Genomic DNA, 14022 nt, shown 5'->3' with positions numbered 1-14022 from the left:
TGAACAAAGCAGGGAGCTGTGGAAACTTGGCAGCCTTCCTCAGCTGCTTGAGTATCATTCTCATTGTGCAAGCACACTGCAAAAATGCAAGCTTGTTATTTTTCAAATGCTAATGAGGATGCAGTGCTGTTCTCTGTCCTCCGGTGCTCTCAGGGTGGGTTTTCTAATAATCTTTTTTTCTTTAACAGGAGCACAGTGGATCCACTGTCCCATCTATTTTAAACAGGATGCAAACCAATCAGACCCCGCCAACATACAACAAAACTAACAAGTTTACTTCTGGTTTTCAAAACATTGTTGATGCTTATGGCATTGGAACATACCGGGAAATAAATCCAGGTAAATTCATACTTGTAAAAGTCCAAGACATTTATCTCCATTTTTGTCATCATGATGTTTCTCTGTATTGTCTGTCTTGTGTCAAAGTTTCTAATCAAGTGCTTTAGACCTTTCAGAAGCAGAGGAGAAGCCTGGGAATTATATTGCTAAATTGTGTAAATTGTCCTATTGGACAATCTGGGCCCTATCTGGGCTTCCTCAAACACCAGGAATGTCGTGCTTTAGACCTTTCAGAAGCAGAGGAGAAGCTTGGGAATTGTATTGCTAAATTGTGTAAATTGTCCTATGATGAATCTGGGCTTCCTCAAACACCAGGAATGTCATTTTTCTCTTGCAGCACCGTACACCATCATCACCTTCCCCTTTCTGTTTGCTGTCATGTTTGGAGATTTTGGCCACGGGATCCTGATGACCCTGATTGCTGTCTGGATGGTGTTAAGGGAAAGTCGGATTCTGTCACAGAAGAGTGACAATGAGGTAAAGTGGCAGGTCATGCTGAGCTTTGCATTTTAAACCAAGGAGCTGCAGCTCCTTGGTCCCATCCTTGCCCCTTGAGTTGAGAATGCCCATTTCTCCTTATGTTTGAAGCTAATGAAGCACATAGAGAAGGAAGCTTGTAGGCCACAGACTGAGTAGTTTCATAATAACAGTGAGTTCCTTTGGTTTTACTTTCAGTTGTTTGAAGGAAATTCTTTCTCCAGTTTAGTAGATGAGCTGTTGTAAACGAATCACCCAAAACCTGGCTGGATCACAGAGGTGTTCAGTCACTGCAAAACCCCTCATTTCTGCATGTGTATTTCCAGGATTCTTCCTGTTTGCTGATCTAGGTGGGTTTTGCTTCCTCAGGCCTTAGGTTGGCAGGAGGTGACCCAGAGTCAGGATGGAGAAAACAGAAGAGGGTCTACCCTGCCTGGTTCCAGTCTGGTGCTGCCAGGCTGGCATCAGTGTCTGCAGTGCAGTGTGTCCTCCCCAGCTGAGCCCAGGTTCCCTGCAGACAGTCACCCTGCCCCTTTATCCTCTTCTCAGGTTCTGCTCTGCAGGGTGGCCTCTTGCTCCCCTAATCCCCACCCCAGGGAAATGGACACTTGGGCTTTTAGGCTGATTGTTTGTCCTGCCCCTGACTGATTTTGCTGTTTCATCTTTATGAGAGACCTTCCTTGTTCTTATGGACTCTATTTGTTCCTTTTGTTGTTTTTTTCAAACACAAGATGTTCAACATGGTTTTCAATGGCCGATACATCATTCTGCTGATGGGCCTGTTCTCCACCTACACAGGCCTCATCTACAATGACTGCTTCTCCAAGTCTCTCAATCTGTTTGGTTCCTCATGGAGTGTCCGGCCCATGTTCTACCCCAGAGGCAACTGGACGTGAGTAAACATTTGGCAACTAGATAAAAGGTGACAGGGATGGGCAGGTGACTGTCCCCATTATCCTCCCAACTCAGGAAAACACAAACTTTCAAATCAGGCCCAAGTAGAATTGGAAGAGGGATAAAAATGTGATACCTATTAAGTTTCAAACAGGCTTTTTTTTTAGCTTTTCCCAGGAAGGTGCTAAACTGCACTTTTGCAAGTTTTTTCCTCTATGACATGGCTCAAGTCCTGTCCCCTGTGACACCAACAGTCAAGAGACAGGATTAATGTTCTGGAAAATCTCTAGGACCACACAGGAACCTTGAAGTTCTCCCAATCTGAGATGGTCCTTGCTCTCACAAGGGAAGGATGTTGTTAGCTTTTACAGAAGGAGGACAGTGTTGGTTGTGCTCATGTTTGTATGATCTTCTGGCACCCCAACAGAGATGAGGTGGTTGCCACCACTCCCCTGCTGCAGCTGGACCCGGCTCTCGCAGGGGTGTTCGGCGGACCCTACCCCTTCGGCATCGACCCGGTGAGAGCTTTTCCTTCCTTTGCTGCCCTTTAACAACACCCTCTGTGTTAGAAGAGAGAAAGAGCCTTTCCAGTTCACTGTGAAGGATTTCCATACCCCAGCCATTCCCTTAGCAACCTCTTCACTAATGTTGGAAATATTACTGGACGATAAAATTAATTCTGTTCCAACTGAGACACAGGATGGAGAGACTTATCTTGGCGCCAGTGAGGCTTCCTCCTCCCCCTTTCTAACTTGCAGCATTTTAATCAATCTGGTCATATTTGAAAATCCCTTTATGAAGCTCCCTTTTTACCTTGGGGAAAATTATTTATCATATTTTTCAGTCAATCTTGGAAAGGTAAGTTTCCAAGTAATCCAGTCATTTTGTCTCTGCTCTGTTTTGTACACTGCTCCTAACATCCCTTACAGTACCTGATACAAAAATTGGTGTGTTCTACTTTAAAGAGGGAGTGTAGAAAATCAGAACTGTGTAATTGTTAATTTAAATGGATAATATTTTTTTAATCTATCAAGCATACAGCCTCCTTTTTCCTGCAATGTATGCCTACCATAAAAAAGATATCCCCGTGACAAACGTGTTTTTTAAAAAACCTACTCTTGCAGCCTGTGTGGTTAATGCTGTTTAGCTTAAAGTGAACATTGTAATTCTGCTCTGTTTTTCTTTTACTCAGTGTCTGCCTGACTTGGTGTTGTTTTTCACAGATTTGGAACATTGCCACCAATAAGCTGGCCTTCCTCAACTCCTTCAAGATGAAAATGTCTGTGATTCTTGGCATCATCCACATGCTCTTTGGTGTCACGTTGAGTCTTCTCAACCACATGTAAGAGCTTTGCTCCATTTCTCATGGGTGGGGGGACCCTCTCTGTGTGAGATGTGTGTGCAGGTTGAAGATGCAGGAACTGCCCAGGACCACCCACTGGGGGAAGGGTACAGCACAGTTGTGCTGTGCATGTCAGACCCTCACTGTCTTTAAGCCCCAGCTACAGTTGAAAGGCTGAGCCCCTGCAGTTTTGTTCCAAAGATGCTCTTCATGTTCTCATTGCAAGTTGCTGCCCCACATGTGCCTGATGCTATCCGTCATTTTAAACTCTCTTTTTTTTTTTTTTCTGTAGCTATTTTAAGAAGCCACTGAACATATACCTGGGATTTATTCCAGAAATGATTTTCATGTCATCCCTGTTTGGATACCTTGTTATTCTCATTTTCTACAAGTGGACAGCCTACGATGCTCACACCTCGAAGGAGGCACCAAGCCTTTTAATACATTTTATCAACATGTTTCTGTTCTCCTATTCTGACACCAGTATTAAGATGCTCTATAAAGGGCAGGTGGGTGCCTTGGCTGGAATAAGATTGGACATTCTTCATGATATTAAGAGTCTTTCATTGACTTTACAATAATTATGAAATCAAGTGTAAAACTATTTTCTCTGTGATAATTTCCAAAGCCTGATGCTATGTAATAGTGAAGAAGAAAGGAATAATCCCTATACCAGGAATTTAGATCTGTCTGACCATAAGTCAGCTGTAGCTCCAGAGCATTTGGATCCAGACAAATAGTGGAAAGTGATCAGGAATGTTGTCCTGCATCTGCAGTGTGGTGCCTCTGAGCTTAGCTAAGGCACTAAGGCCCTTTCATCCCAGCACTATCAGACAGCTGCTAAACTGTCATTCCCTGCAGAATCTTTTGGTTTTTTCCTTAATCTAAACGGGTATCAGCATTAAATGCTGTGTTCAGTCAGACAGTGCAGCTGCAGGCAGGCACTCAGTGCAGTACATCCTGCTCTTCAGGAGGAGAGAGAGATAGGGAAGTGTCTGTGTCCCCTGGAGTTGTGCTGGGCTGTGTGTGGGCAGGGGCTGCCCCTGCATCCCCTCAGACTTCTTTCTTTCACAGCAAGGGTTCCAGTGTTTCCTCGTGGTGGTGGCGTTGCTGTGTGTGCCATGGATGCTGGTAGCTAAACCCCTGGTCCTTCGCCATCAGTATTTGAGGAGAAAGCACTTGGTGGGTGACTATTTATTTTCTTCTCAATATGGAAACTAAGGACAGTTGAAAAGCCACGTTCTCTGTCTTGGTTCTGGATACGTAGGTTCACTCCACACTGTGACCTGTAAAACATTAGGCATAAAGGCAGGTGGGTGTTACTGGAGACAGTATTGCCTGCTGGCTTCTCAGATCTGGATCCAGCATCAAATGTGCTTTTAGAAACCCTGTATGTTTCTAATGGTAAAACCAACATATCTGGCCTGGGCTTTGGATAGGAACACTGACTAGTTGCTGGATGCACTTGGATTGTGCTTTCGCTGGGCTGACAATATAAAGTTTAATTGGGTGGCAGAGTTATCAGCCATCCTGTTAAAGCAGTTTAGATGATAAAAAATAATCATTAAAAGGAAAAAAAGGAAATAGACCTGTGCAGTCAGTTTGTGAGAGGTTGTCTTTTGGGGTGCTCTGCAGGTTTCCAACTGCACTGTAAAGTATCTTGGTATCAATGCAGGAACCTGGCACACGTGCACCAAGAGCACTTGAGACTTCTCCCTGCATGTCTGGCAGACAGCTTTTGGGATGTTAAGTGAGTCAAAGATCAGTTCAGTTAAAGACATTCCCTCTCCCTTCTCTGACCATCTTTCATCCTCCCATGTCCCCTCCATTCGTCTCCCTTTCTCTTTTTGTTTTCTTCCTCCTCCCTCTCTCTTCTTCCATTCACTATCAGGAAGGGCAGCCCGTGGAGGCCCAGGTCAGCCCAGTCCCGAGCGAGCAGGCACTAGAGGCAGCAGCGGCTGCAACAGTGAGTGGACTTAAAAATCACCTGCTGGATTTAAAGACGGGAGTTGGCTTTCTATCTAATTATCAAGAGAGCATGGAATGTATCTGAATTTCAAAAGGGAATGACAACTGCACCTTTAGGGTGAAAAACACTTTCTCTTGGAAAGAGCAAAGTTCCGCAAAATCGATACATTCTGGAAGAACTACCAGGCTGAAGGATGGTAGTTGTGTGCACAGAATGCAGAGCACTTCTTTGCAGAGTGCTGCTGAAATCAGAGCCTGCAGAGCAGCACAAGAATACCTTGCTACCACATCCCCCCAAGGTTAAGTTCCCTTTTCCTTCTCTTGCATATTTGTTTAAGATAGATCAGGATCCTCCGTGTTCCCGTTTGTTTTGTGTTCCCAGCACCAGGTGTGTCTGGGGTCAGTGATGGCTGCACTTTGGAGAGCTCTGCCCCTGCAGGCACTTAGACTTCAAGCTATTGTAAAATGGTTGTGCACAACAAATCCTCCCAGTAGAGTTTCTTCTGAATATCTCTAAGCCCACAGGCAGCCCTCTACTGCTAGAGCTTCCCAGCAGTGGAGGCTGCAGCAGCTCCCACAACTTGGTCCCTTCCCCATACTGCACATTTCAACTCGGTTTTAGTGGCCAGTGCTGCCTGACTAGGAAGCTTAAACCTCACAAGCCATGTGAAGCACATTCTGCACCTCCCATGTCAAAGGCATTCTGAGGCACTTTTAGCTGTTAGCCAGTGTTTCTGTCATGACATTTTAAGTCGCCTCACGGAAATGTCAGACGTGAAAATGGTTCTTTTGTGCATAATCCATCCAGCTTATTAAGTGCATCTCAGTACCAGAAGCTGTGAGGGAAGGTCTTTGTGTGAGGTGTGGTTAGAAGTATAAAGTAAATGATTAGGGCTTTTGGAGCCATGTTTAGATTGGATAGTCCACAGTGGGATGTGGGATGGAAGCCAAGTGGGATGGAAAAGCTGCAGAAGTGCAAGTTCACACAGGCTAGAAATGCATTAATAGGGCACTGGTACTGGTGATTAGGAACTTGTAATGTTTCAAAGATGCTGAAAGTCCTAATTAAAACATTGTCTTATAAATATATTTTTTTCCATTTTCTGTCTAGTTTCAGAGTGTAAATGTCTATCTAATTTGCTTTTAGAAAACTGACAAAATTTTTAATTCACAGCTGGCATTTGGGCCAAATTTCTAGTTCAGCTTAAAATAAAAATAGGTTTCTAAGAACAAACCATTTAAAAGAAGATGGAGCAGCTGTTTGGCTAAGACACCAGAGCTCTGTGCAGGCAGGAGAGGGGACGTTGGGCCTCCTTGTTGGCATCACCATCCCTCAACTTTGTCAGTCCTGATGCCTCCAGTTAGCCCAGAGCTAACACAGAGCTTTTCTTTCCATTCCTGGCATTTCATTTTGCCTCTCCTGGTGACTCAGGCTCACAGGTCTTAATTCCCAGTCCCTCAGATCAGTCAGGAGCATTTTCTGTCTGTGGAGCATGTGGAGGGAGACAGCAATGCTGCTGTGCAGCTCCAAGCTGCTTGCTGGACAGAAACTCAAAGGTAGTGATGCACAAGGGAACGTTCAGTGTCCAATATGCATTTATGGTGCATGAAGGCTCTGCTGGAGGGCAGTGCCAGATGATGAGGGGGTTTGTGCATCCTTCCTTGGTGGCAGGAGGGCACAAAGGAGGGGGCCTGCACAGCTCTCATGGTCCCTGTGCAGTGGTGACAGTTGTCAGGTGAGAGGAGCTCCTGACCCTCACAGGCCTGACTCAGTTTGCAGATCATTCATGTCTGTTTGATGAAGTTGTGGCTGAGGGTCAGACATGGAGTGTCAGAACAAAGCTCTGTAAAAGGGACTGTTTGCACAGGGTAGGATTTCCGAGTGAGGGGCAGTTGGATTCCCAGGCGGGGCTGGTGAGCTGAGGCTGTGGGAGCACATGTGTCTGTGACAGCCCCTTCTGCTCTGAGCTCTGCTGTGGGACTTGTGTCCTTCACAAGAGCAGCAGGGTTCAGTCCTGTCCAACAGCTGCTGGGCAAAACTTTGGGCTGTTGCACCTCAGTGCCAGCAAATGTCCTCTTGAGAGATGTGCCTTTTGTTTTACTTAGGGTTGCAATTACTTTGTAGAAATGTATCAATTACTCATTTTTTTTTCAGGAATCTGTATCTTTCCCATCCAAGCTGGGGAATAGAATTGTACAGCTGGCTTAACCTGGGCCTCAATGTTTTGTTTCCTTCTGTGAGCTGCTGCTGCAGGTGGAGTCGTAAGAAACGTGCTCTGACAGTAAAGCACAAACAACATTTTGCTCTTTCTTCTTCTGCCTGTGTTAGGGAACGCACAACTTTGGTGGCATCCGGGTGGGCAACGGGCCAACCGAGGAGGATGCAGAGATCATCCAGCATGACCAGCTGTCTACCCATTCCGAGGAGGGGGAGGAGGTAAGGACCTGCCGTCCTCGCTCGCGGGGCCATGCACAGGGTGACTGAGGTGCAAGTGTTTTGCCTGTGTGAACTGATTTCTAAGCAGTTCAAATAACATTTTCAGTGAAGTGTGTTCATACAGACTCTCTCTCAGTCACTCCCAGGTCCCCAGAAAAGTTACAGAATTTGCACATAAAGGGAAAAGTGGCCCTGTCCCCATTACAAACAACCTCCCCTGCCGTGGGGGTCACACGGTGCTCCCAAGGGCAGCTCCTAGGCTGTGGCCAGGAGCCATGGGCTGCCTTCTGCAGCAATGAAATCATGCCTATATATTAATTTTGATTGTTGGGGGTAATAGTAATTGCTTTGCCTTAGCTCTGGGAGAGAATCACAGGAGTCAGTCTCAGGTGGGTGGGCAGCCTTGTGCTGCCTCTGGGCTGCTCTCCAAGGCCGTCCGTCTCCATAGGGCAGGTGACATGTCACTGCTTTACTGTGTCACGTTTAGGAGGGAGTTCCTGGATGTGTTGGTGATTAATGTTGTGATCCAGATGCTGCACTAAATGTAAACTTGTGTTTTCAAGCCTACAGAGGATGAGGTGGTAAGACTACAGCCAGCTTTGCCTCCCTGTGTACCTGGGCCATCTTCTGTTGGTGTAAAACACGCTGAGTTAAACACGTTATGTCATGACATCTTGTTTTCCAAAAGATCTGCCTATTGACACATTACATGCCATTTTTAATTCTTCATACACACATGCCCATTAACAGGCCTTTAATTGCCTCATCTATATAGCTTGTTTGTCATACCCCCTGTCTGCAGATCTTTCTTAGTTTATCTGAGAAGCTGTGAAGCTGCAAGTCTGGAACTGAAAAGCTTTTGAACTTCTGAAGAAGTCTCTTTATGTTGTGTCTTTGGTAATTCTGCTCTGCAAAAAACTGTTTAGAGATTTATTTATTTTTTCCCCAAAACTCTCTGCAATTTTAAGGATAGTACTGGTTGTTGCCAGCATGCAAGCACTGTGCCACAGCAACCCTGCCATTCTCCCACTCCCCAGCACGGTGGTAACTCTCTCCAGAAAGTTGTCACTGTGTAAATATTTATCACATCCCATTTACTGCAGGCTGACCTGCCATGTGTTTTGGGAGGTGGTGCTGTCCCCTGCAGCAGGCTTTAGTAAAGAACTCTGCACAGTTCTGTGGAGAAAGAATTAGGCTTTTGACAGCTAGTTTAGCTTAATTGTTTGAAAGATTTATTGCCCTGGATATACTAGGAGAGAAATAAGGTTAAAAATAGCTTTCTGTGCATGCTCAGAGCATTAGTAAGTTGATGTATTTAGAACATCATGTTCACTTAAATATGAGCAGTTTCTGAAGCAGGGATAAAATCTAAAACGTAGGGAATGTTTCCCAAGCTGCAGAGTAAGAAACTGTCCTACATGGCAGACTTCCTTGTAAGTTCTTTTATTATTATTTAAAAAAATTACCAAGACACAGAGACTTCGCCAATGAATGGTGCACAGATGTGACTTTTTCAAGATGGCTTTGTGCATTGTTTTTGCTCTCAAAAAGGGCAAATTCACATCTTGCAAAGTGTTCTTGTTGATCCTGTAGCAAAGGCATAGAGGCAGTATTGGCTTGGAATACTGTCTCCTTCCTCATAGAGGCACGTACCACTGACCAGTGAGTTCGTACGAGCACCATGTTGTTGCTGAACAGTCTTTTCCTGGCAAAGCCAATGGCTGGATTTGAAATTCCTTCCTTTCATACAACAGAATGTGAAAACAATAATCAAGCTGCAGCAGTGAGCTGTTGTTGTTCTACAAAACCTAGCAAGCCCAGATAATGCATTTTTCGTTGATGAAACTGATGTGCTAAACCAGGAGAAGACGGTGTCAGCGAGCTCCAGGCAGTGTCTGTGGTGGCAGCAGGCAGCGTGTCCCCCCTCGTCCCCCAGCCAGCCCTGGGCTTGCAGCTCTTCACTCTCTGCTCTCTTTGCAGTTTGACTTTGGGGACACCGTGGTGTACCAGGCCATCCACACCATTGAGTACTGCCTGGGCTGCATTTCAAACACGGCTTCCTACTTGAGGCTCTGGGCTCTCAGCTTAGCCCATGCACGTGAGTGTTCCCTGTGGAATGAAGATTGGATCTATGTCTCTGGTCACCCTGGGAGGGTGGCAGGGGAGAGGCAGGAGTGCAGGTCACCTCCTTGGAGCTCAACTGTCAGGCCCTGCTGGAGGACAGGGCTGTGTGTGCAGTAGCTGGGACTAATGAAGCCTGAACACCAGTGTCAACCTGCATAGCACTGCCAAAGCTGCCTGGGTCTGGGAGGGAGGGATGGAGCTGAAAGCACCAAATAAAGCAAAGAGCTGCTGAGCAGGGAACCTGCCCTGCTCAACAGTCAGGGACCATGTCCTGATGTTTGGGCTGCAACAGCTGTTGTCCCTCTGGAGTTTCTCACCTCATTGTGGTGAGAGTTTGCTTGACTTCAGTTTTTGTTTTCTAAGTAAACTGCAGCAGCCTTCCATTCTGAGTGTGCTGCAACAAGCCCCTTCTCCCCTCTCTCCTGGCAGAGCTCTCAGAGGTGCTCTGGACCATGGTGATCCACGTTGGCCTCAGCGTGAGGAGTCTGGGTGGAGCCTTTGGCCTCTTCTTCGTATTTGCTGCTTTTGCTACCCTGACAGTAGCAATTCTCCTGGTCATGGAGGGGCTTTCTGCCTTCCTCCATGCTCTTCGCTTGCACTGGTGAGTTACTGCCCTGCACAAGGGCAGCTTTGCCTGTCTGCCCTTCGGGGAGCTGTGGAACTGTTTATTGCTGGTCTGACTGGCTGATGCTTTGTACCCCCTTTCCTGTGATTCCTGAGCTGCTGTGTCTGCAGACAGCCAGTAAATAAGAGGGAATTGCTCACTAGAGAGCCCATCACTTTCCCTGCAAGTGTGGAAAGTGCTCAAGAACTTTCTCTAATCCATGTTTACAAGTGCTCATTGTTCCACTTCAGACTCCCTGGCTTGAGCTCTGATGGAATCACTGGAGCCACATGGGAATGGGGGTTGCTCACCCAGGGTTCCCTGCAGCCTCAAGTGGTTAAGGGTCTGTCTGTACATCTCCTCCAGCTTCTGCTGGTTGCTGCCATCTCTTCAGGAAGTTTCTTTCCTGATAGGTCAGGAGAAAAAAGTGAAGTTCAGAAGGAATAGTCAATCTCAAATGGGAGGAAAAGGTTGTGAGCACTTTGTAAAAGCAGTTCTGTGATTGAAAAAGGAAGCCAGTGCCTTAAAAGAAAAGGAAGAAAAAAAAGAAAAATAAGCCTTTTTGCACTTTTCCTCTGCTTGTGGGGAAGGGAAACTTTGTCCCTTGCCTTGCCTGTTGGCAGCCTGGGTTGCAGGCTGGAGTGTCTCTGTAGCACCAAGTGGAGCCTCCCCATCTTGTGCCCAGGGGGCTGCTGCTGAAAATGGCTGCTGGATGGTGCTCCTCTTTTTCCTGGCATCCAGCCTAGAAATCCTCATACCAGTCACTTGAGTGCTTCTTGCTGCCTGGCTGGTGTTTCTTCATTCTCACCCTGATGTCCCTGTCCCACGGGACAACACCCAGCTTGGGGACCAGGGAGTGAGCAGAAGCTCTGACCCCATCTGTGGTGTTTCTGATTGCAATTTCTGGCTGAATTTGTGGATTTTCAAAGTCTTGTTCCTCTGGATGTCAGTGCTGTGTGGCACATCTCTGACCAGCAGTAGATGAGCAGCTCTGAATAGCTTCTTTCCTTGCCAGGCTCTGATTTTCTCTTTTTACCCAAGGGGATGGGCTAAGAGAGGAAAGTGTTTTGGGGTTCCTGTCTCTTGGTAATAACCCAAAACTGCACTCTCAGGCACAGAGCTCCTGCACCAGGAGGTTGCAGTTTAGCCAAGAGGTGGCTTTCACATTGCCAGGCTATCTCCTAAGGGTGATTAAAAGTTGTCTGAAGTGTGTCAAGGGCAGATGTGTCACTGGGCAGCGACAGCACACGGGTCACAGCTGGGGAGCTGCACAACTGGAGCAGTCGTGTTCTCCCTAAAAGTGTTTCAGAGTTGTAAAACTTCAATGTACATTCTGCAAGAGAAAATCTGTTCAAGCTTAGGTCCCAAAAGGCAAGTTTAAGGCACTGTTTCAGGCTACAAGTAATCAGAATTTATTTTGCGTTTGTTGGATTTTCGTTATCACTGTGGAGAGGAAGGCACCTGCTTTTGTTCAAAAAGAACATGCTGTTGACATTCCTCTTTGCTTTTGAATGCAAAACCAGGATGTTTCCAGGGGTAGGTGTTCCCTTTTTAGAAGGAGAGGGGGGCGGAGGGGTGGGGGTGTCAAATACAGTTGTCCTGGGAGGAGCAGATAGGGTTTTCTGGCTGTGGGAGAAGAGTCACCTATCAGGAATTCTGAAGGTGTGGGTGGTTCAGCCTTCCTGGAAAGGAGGAGGAAAAAAAGCACAGCTTGTTCCATGTGCTCTGCCTATCAGTCTCAAGTGAAGATTTATTTTGTGCTTTTTCAGAACGTGTGCATTCTTTCAGCAGGTTGGGCTTTTCTGGGGTGGAGGAAGCACCCTGAGTGCTGCCAGGATTGCAGACATGTCACAGCCCTGGAGCTCAGGAGCTGCCTGAGCTCTGTCCCTCCTGGTGCTGTTCACTCCTTTTACTGCAACGTTATTGGCTCTTCAGTAATGCAGCTTGACATGAATGTTTAGATTAAAAGTAGTTTATGGGGGGTTTTAGCTGATCAGCAATTCTAATGTGAGCAAACACACTTTGCCCAAAAGGAGAAGTTTGTAGCTGGATTCAAAGTAGTCCCAACGTCATGGGTTGATGTAGGGATATGGTTTCAGTGGAGCTGTTTTCCTGTGTGAAACAGCATTTTAGGCTCAGTTTTAGGCCAGATTTGGAATTGGAAACTATTCTCCTTAGAATATATCTCAGGACTAGGCCACAGCTAGAGAGAATGGACAGCAGTAGGCATAATGCAAAGCAAATCAGGTTAATTTAGAGCAGTGAAGAGTGGAGTTTGTGCTGCTCTGCAGGAGTGAGGTTGGTGCAGTGAGCATCGTGGTGTAGAGGCTTCAGTTCCAGGGTGTGGAGCAGTCAGACCATGTTGTTCACTCTGGTTGCCCAAGTGTGTGTCTCAGACAGTCCCAGTCCAGCCTGTGGGTCTGGAGACCGTGGGGGCTTGGCCAGTCCTGTGGGTTTGGCAAGAACGGGGTCGTTTTGGCTGCTCCTGCTGCAGGTTTCAGACTGTCCTGCTTGGAGCTGCTGCTGCTCTGAAGGGCAGCGCAGTGAGTGCTGTGAGGTCTCTGCTGTCCTTCCTGGGCAGGGCTCCCTGCACAGCCCCCTGCTGCTTTCTGGCTGCAGGAGCTGCACCTGCCCTCCCCCGGGGGTGCCCTGAACCGCAGCCCACCCCAGGCCTGTACATGCCTGGGAGAACACAAAGGCCAAAAGGAATTTGCAGTTGGACCAGATCAAGGGTTCCTGCTCACCACTGGCCCTGCAGCTGCTTCCCACAGGACTGGGGAGCTGCCTCCTTCTCCACAGTGTGGATGGGTACTCTGTGACTGTTGGATTAAAAAATCCATATAACTACAGTCCAGCAAACACTTAAGCTAATTATTCATACAAAAAAGCTGAAGAGTGGGTTTTCTTTAACGCTGACTGCCAGAAAGCTCTCAAGCCTGTTTGTTTACAGGGCAGTGCTAGCTGTCCAGTAAATTCTTCTGCAGAACTTGATCAGTGGTGGGAGAGACAGAGAGCAAAGTTCAGCAATAGGGTGAGTACACAGGACAGAGGGTGGTCCTGGGAACAGCAGTGTCTCATACCAAAAAAGGACCTTGGATTCTGGATGTTCCTGCAGACAACTGCAGAAAATAACACACAGAATGTTTGGTTGTTGGTTACATAAACTTTTTTCATTAGTTCCCTAATCTTACAACAACCTCTTCTCGAGGTTGAGGCATCCAGTTGTGGCCAGTTGTAACTGAGCGTGTCCAAAAGGAGCTTTCAGATGTCAAGGCCAGCTGGAACAGTTAATCATCAGGGTTAAAATTTCATTTACAGCGGGTTCTGTGTGACTCAGATACCCAGCCCTCTGCCTCTTCCCTTTGCTCACAGAATAGTTACTGACTCACATGGAGATTATCAGGGTTCCTGAAAAACTGGAGCATGTTGGCAAGGAGCCCTTCCTCCCACACGGAAAATCCTGCTCATCCTAGGGATTCCTCTGCAGGGAAGTCTGCTTATCTGCATAAACGGGCAGCAGAAGTCAGGAGCAGAAAGCTGTTTCTCTGAACATTTCCCTGCTGGGCTCTGCTGTTCCCTACTTTTTGCCAGCCAAAATACCAGCAGCTCTGGAGTTTGCCATGATTCCCAATTTGGAAAAAAATAATTTGAATCTGCCTTTTTTGTGCTCCAGTAAAATGCTTCTGAATTGTGTTAAATTGCTCTGCAATTGCTGTCACTTGACTCTTACAGAGACTTCAGGTTTTTGGTGGATCATGCAGTGGAAACCATTTCTCATGAGGCTTATGAACACTGTGCTTGTTTTCACTGTGAATCATGGGGTTATTTTTTTTCTTT

At 46.7% G+C, this 14022-nt stretch overlaps 1 protein-coding gene across 4 annotated transcripts in view; it reads left to right on the top strand.

The window, feature by feature from the left end:
* The window catches only part of ATP6V0A1 (ATPase, H+ transporting, lysosomal V0 subunit a1), a 26407-nt gene that overhangs the window by 11521 nt on the left and 864 nt on the right, over positions 1-14022 (top strand). For 2 of the 4 annotated variants that reach the window (XM_009994135.1, XM_009994133.1), the window contains exons 10-20: positions 189-339; positions 677-816; positions 1548-1708; positions 2138-2228; positions 2934-3052; positions 3345-3561; positions 4127-4234; positions 7350-7457; positions 8021-8038; positions 9438-9555; positions 10011-10182. In XM_009994135.1, the coding sequence (XP_009992437.1) occupies positions 189-339; positions 677-816; positions 1548-1708; positions 2138-2228; positions 2934-3052; positions 3345-3561; positions 4127-4234; positions 7350-7457; positions 8021-8038; positions 9438-9555; positions 10011-10182 (1403 nt within the window). The remainder of the gene's footprint in view (positions 1-188; positions 340-676; positions 817-1547; positions 1709-2137; positions 2229-2933; positions 3053-3344; positions 3562-4126; positions 4235-7349; positions 7458-8020; positions 8039-9437; positions 9556-10010; positions 10183-14022) is intronic. The other 2 variants (XM_009994136.1, XM_009994134.1) reach the window with 1 other exon arrangement.

This window comes from Chaetura pelagica, unplaced genomic scaffold, assembly GCF_000747805.2.
Source record: "Chaetura pelagica isolate M959 unplaced genomic scaffold, ChaPel_1.0 scaffold963, whole genome shotgun sequence".
NCBI lineage: Eukaryota > Metazoa > Chordata > Aves > Apodiformes > Apodidae > Chaetura > Chaetura pelagica.
This window is presented reverse-complemented; position numbering and strand designations above follow the sequence as displayed.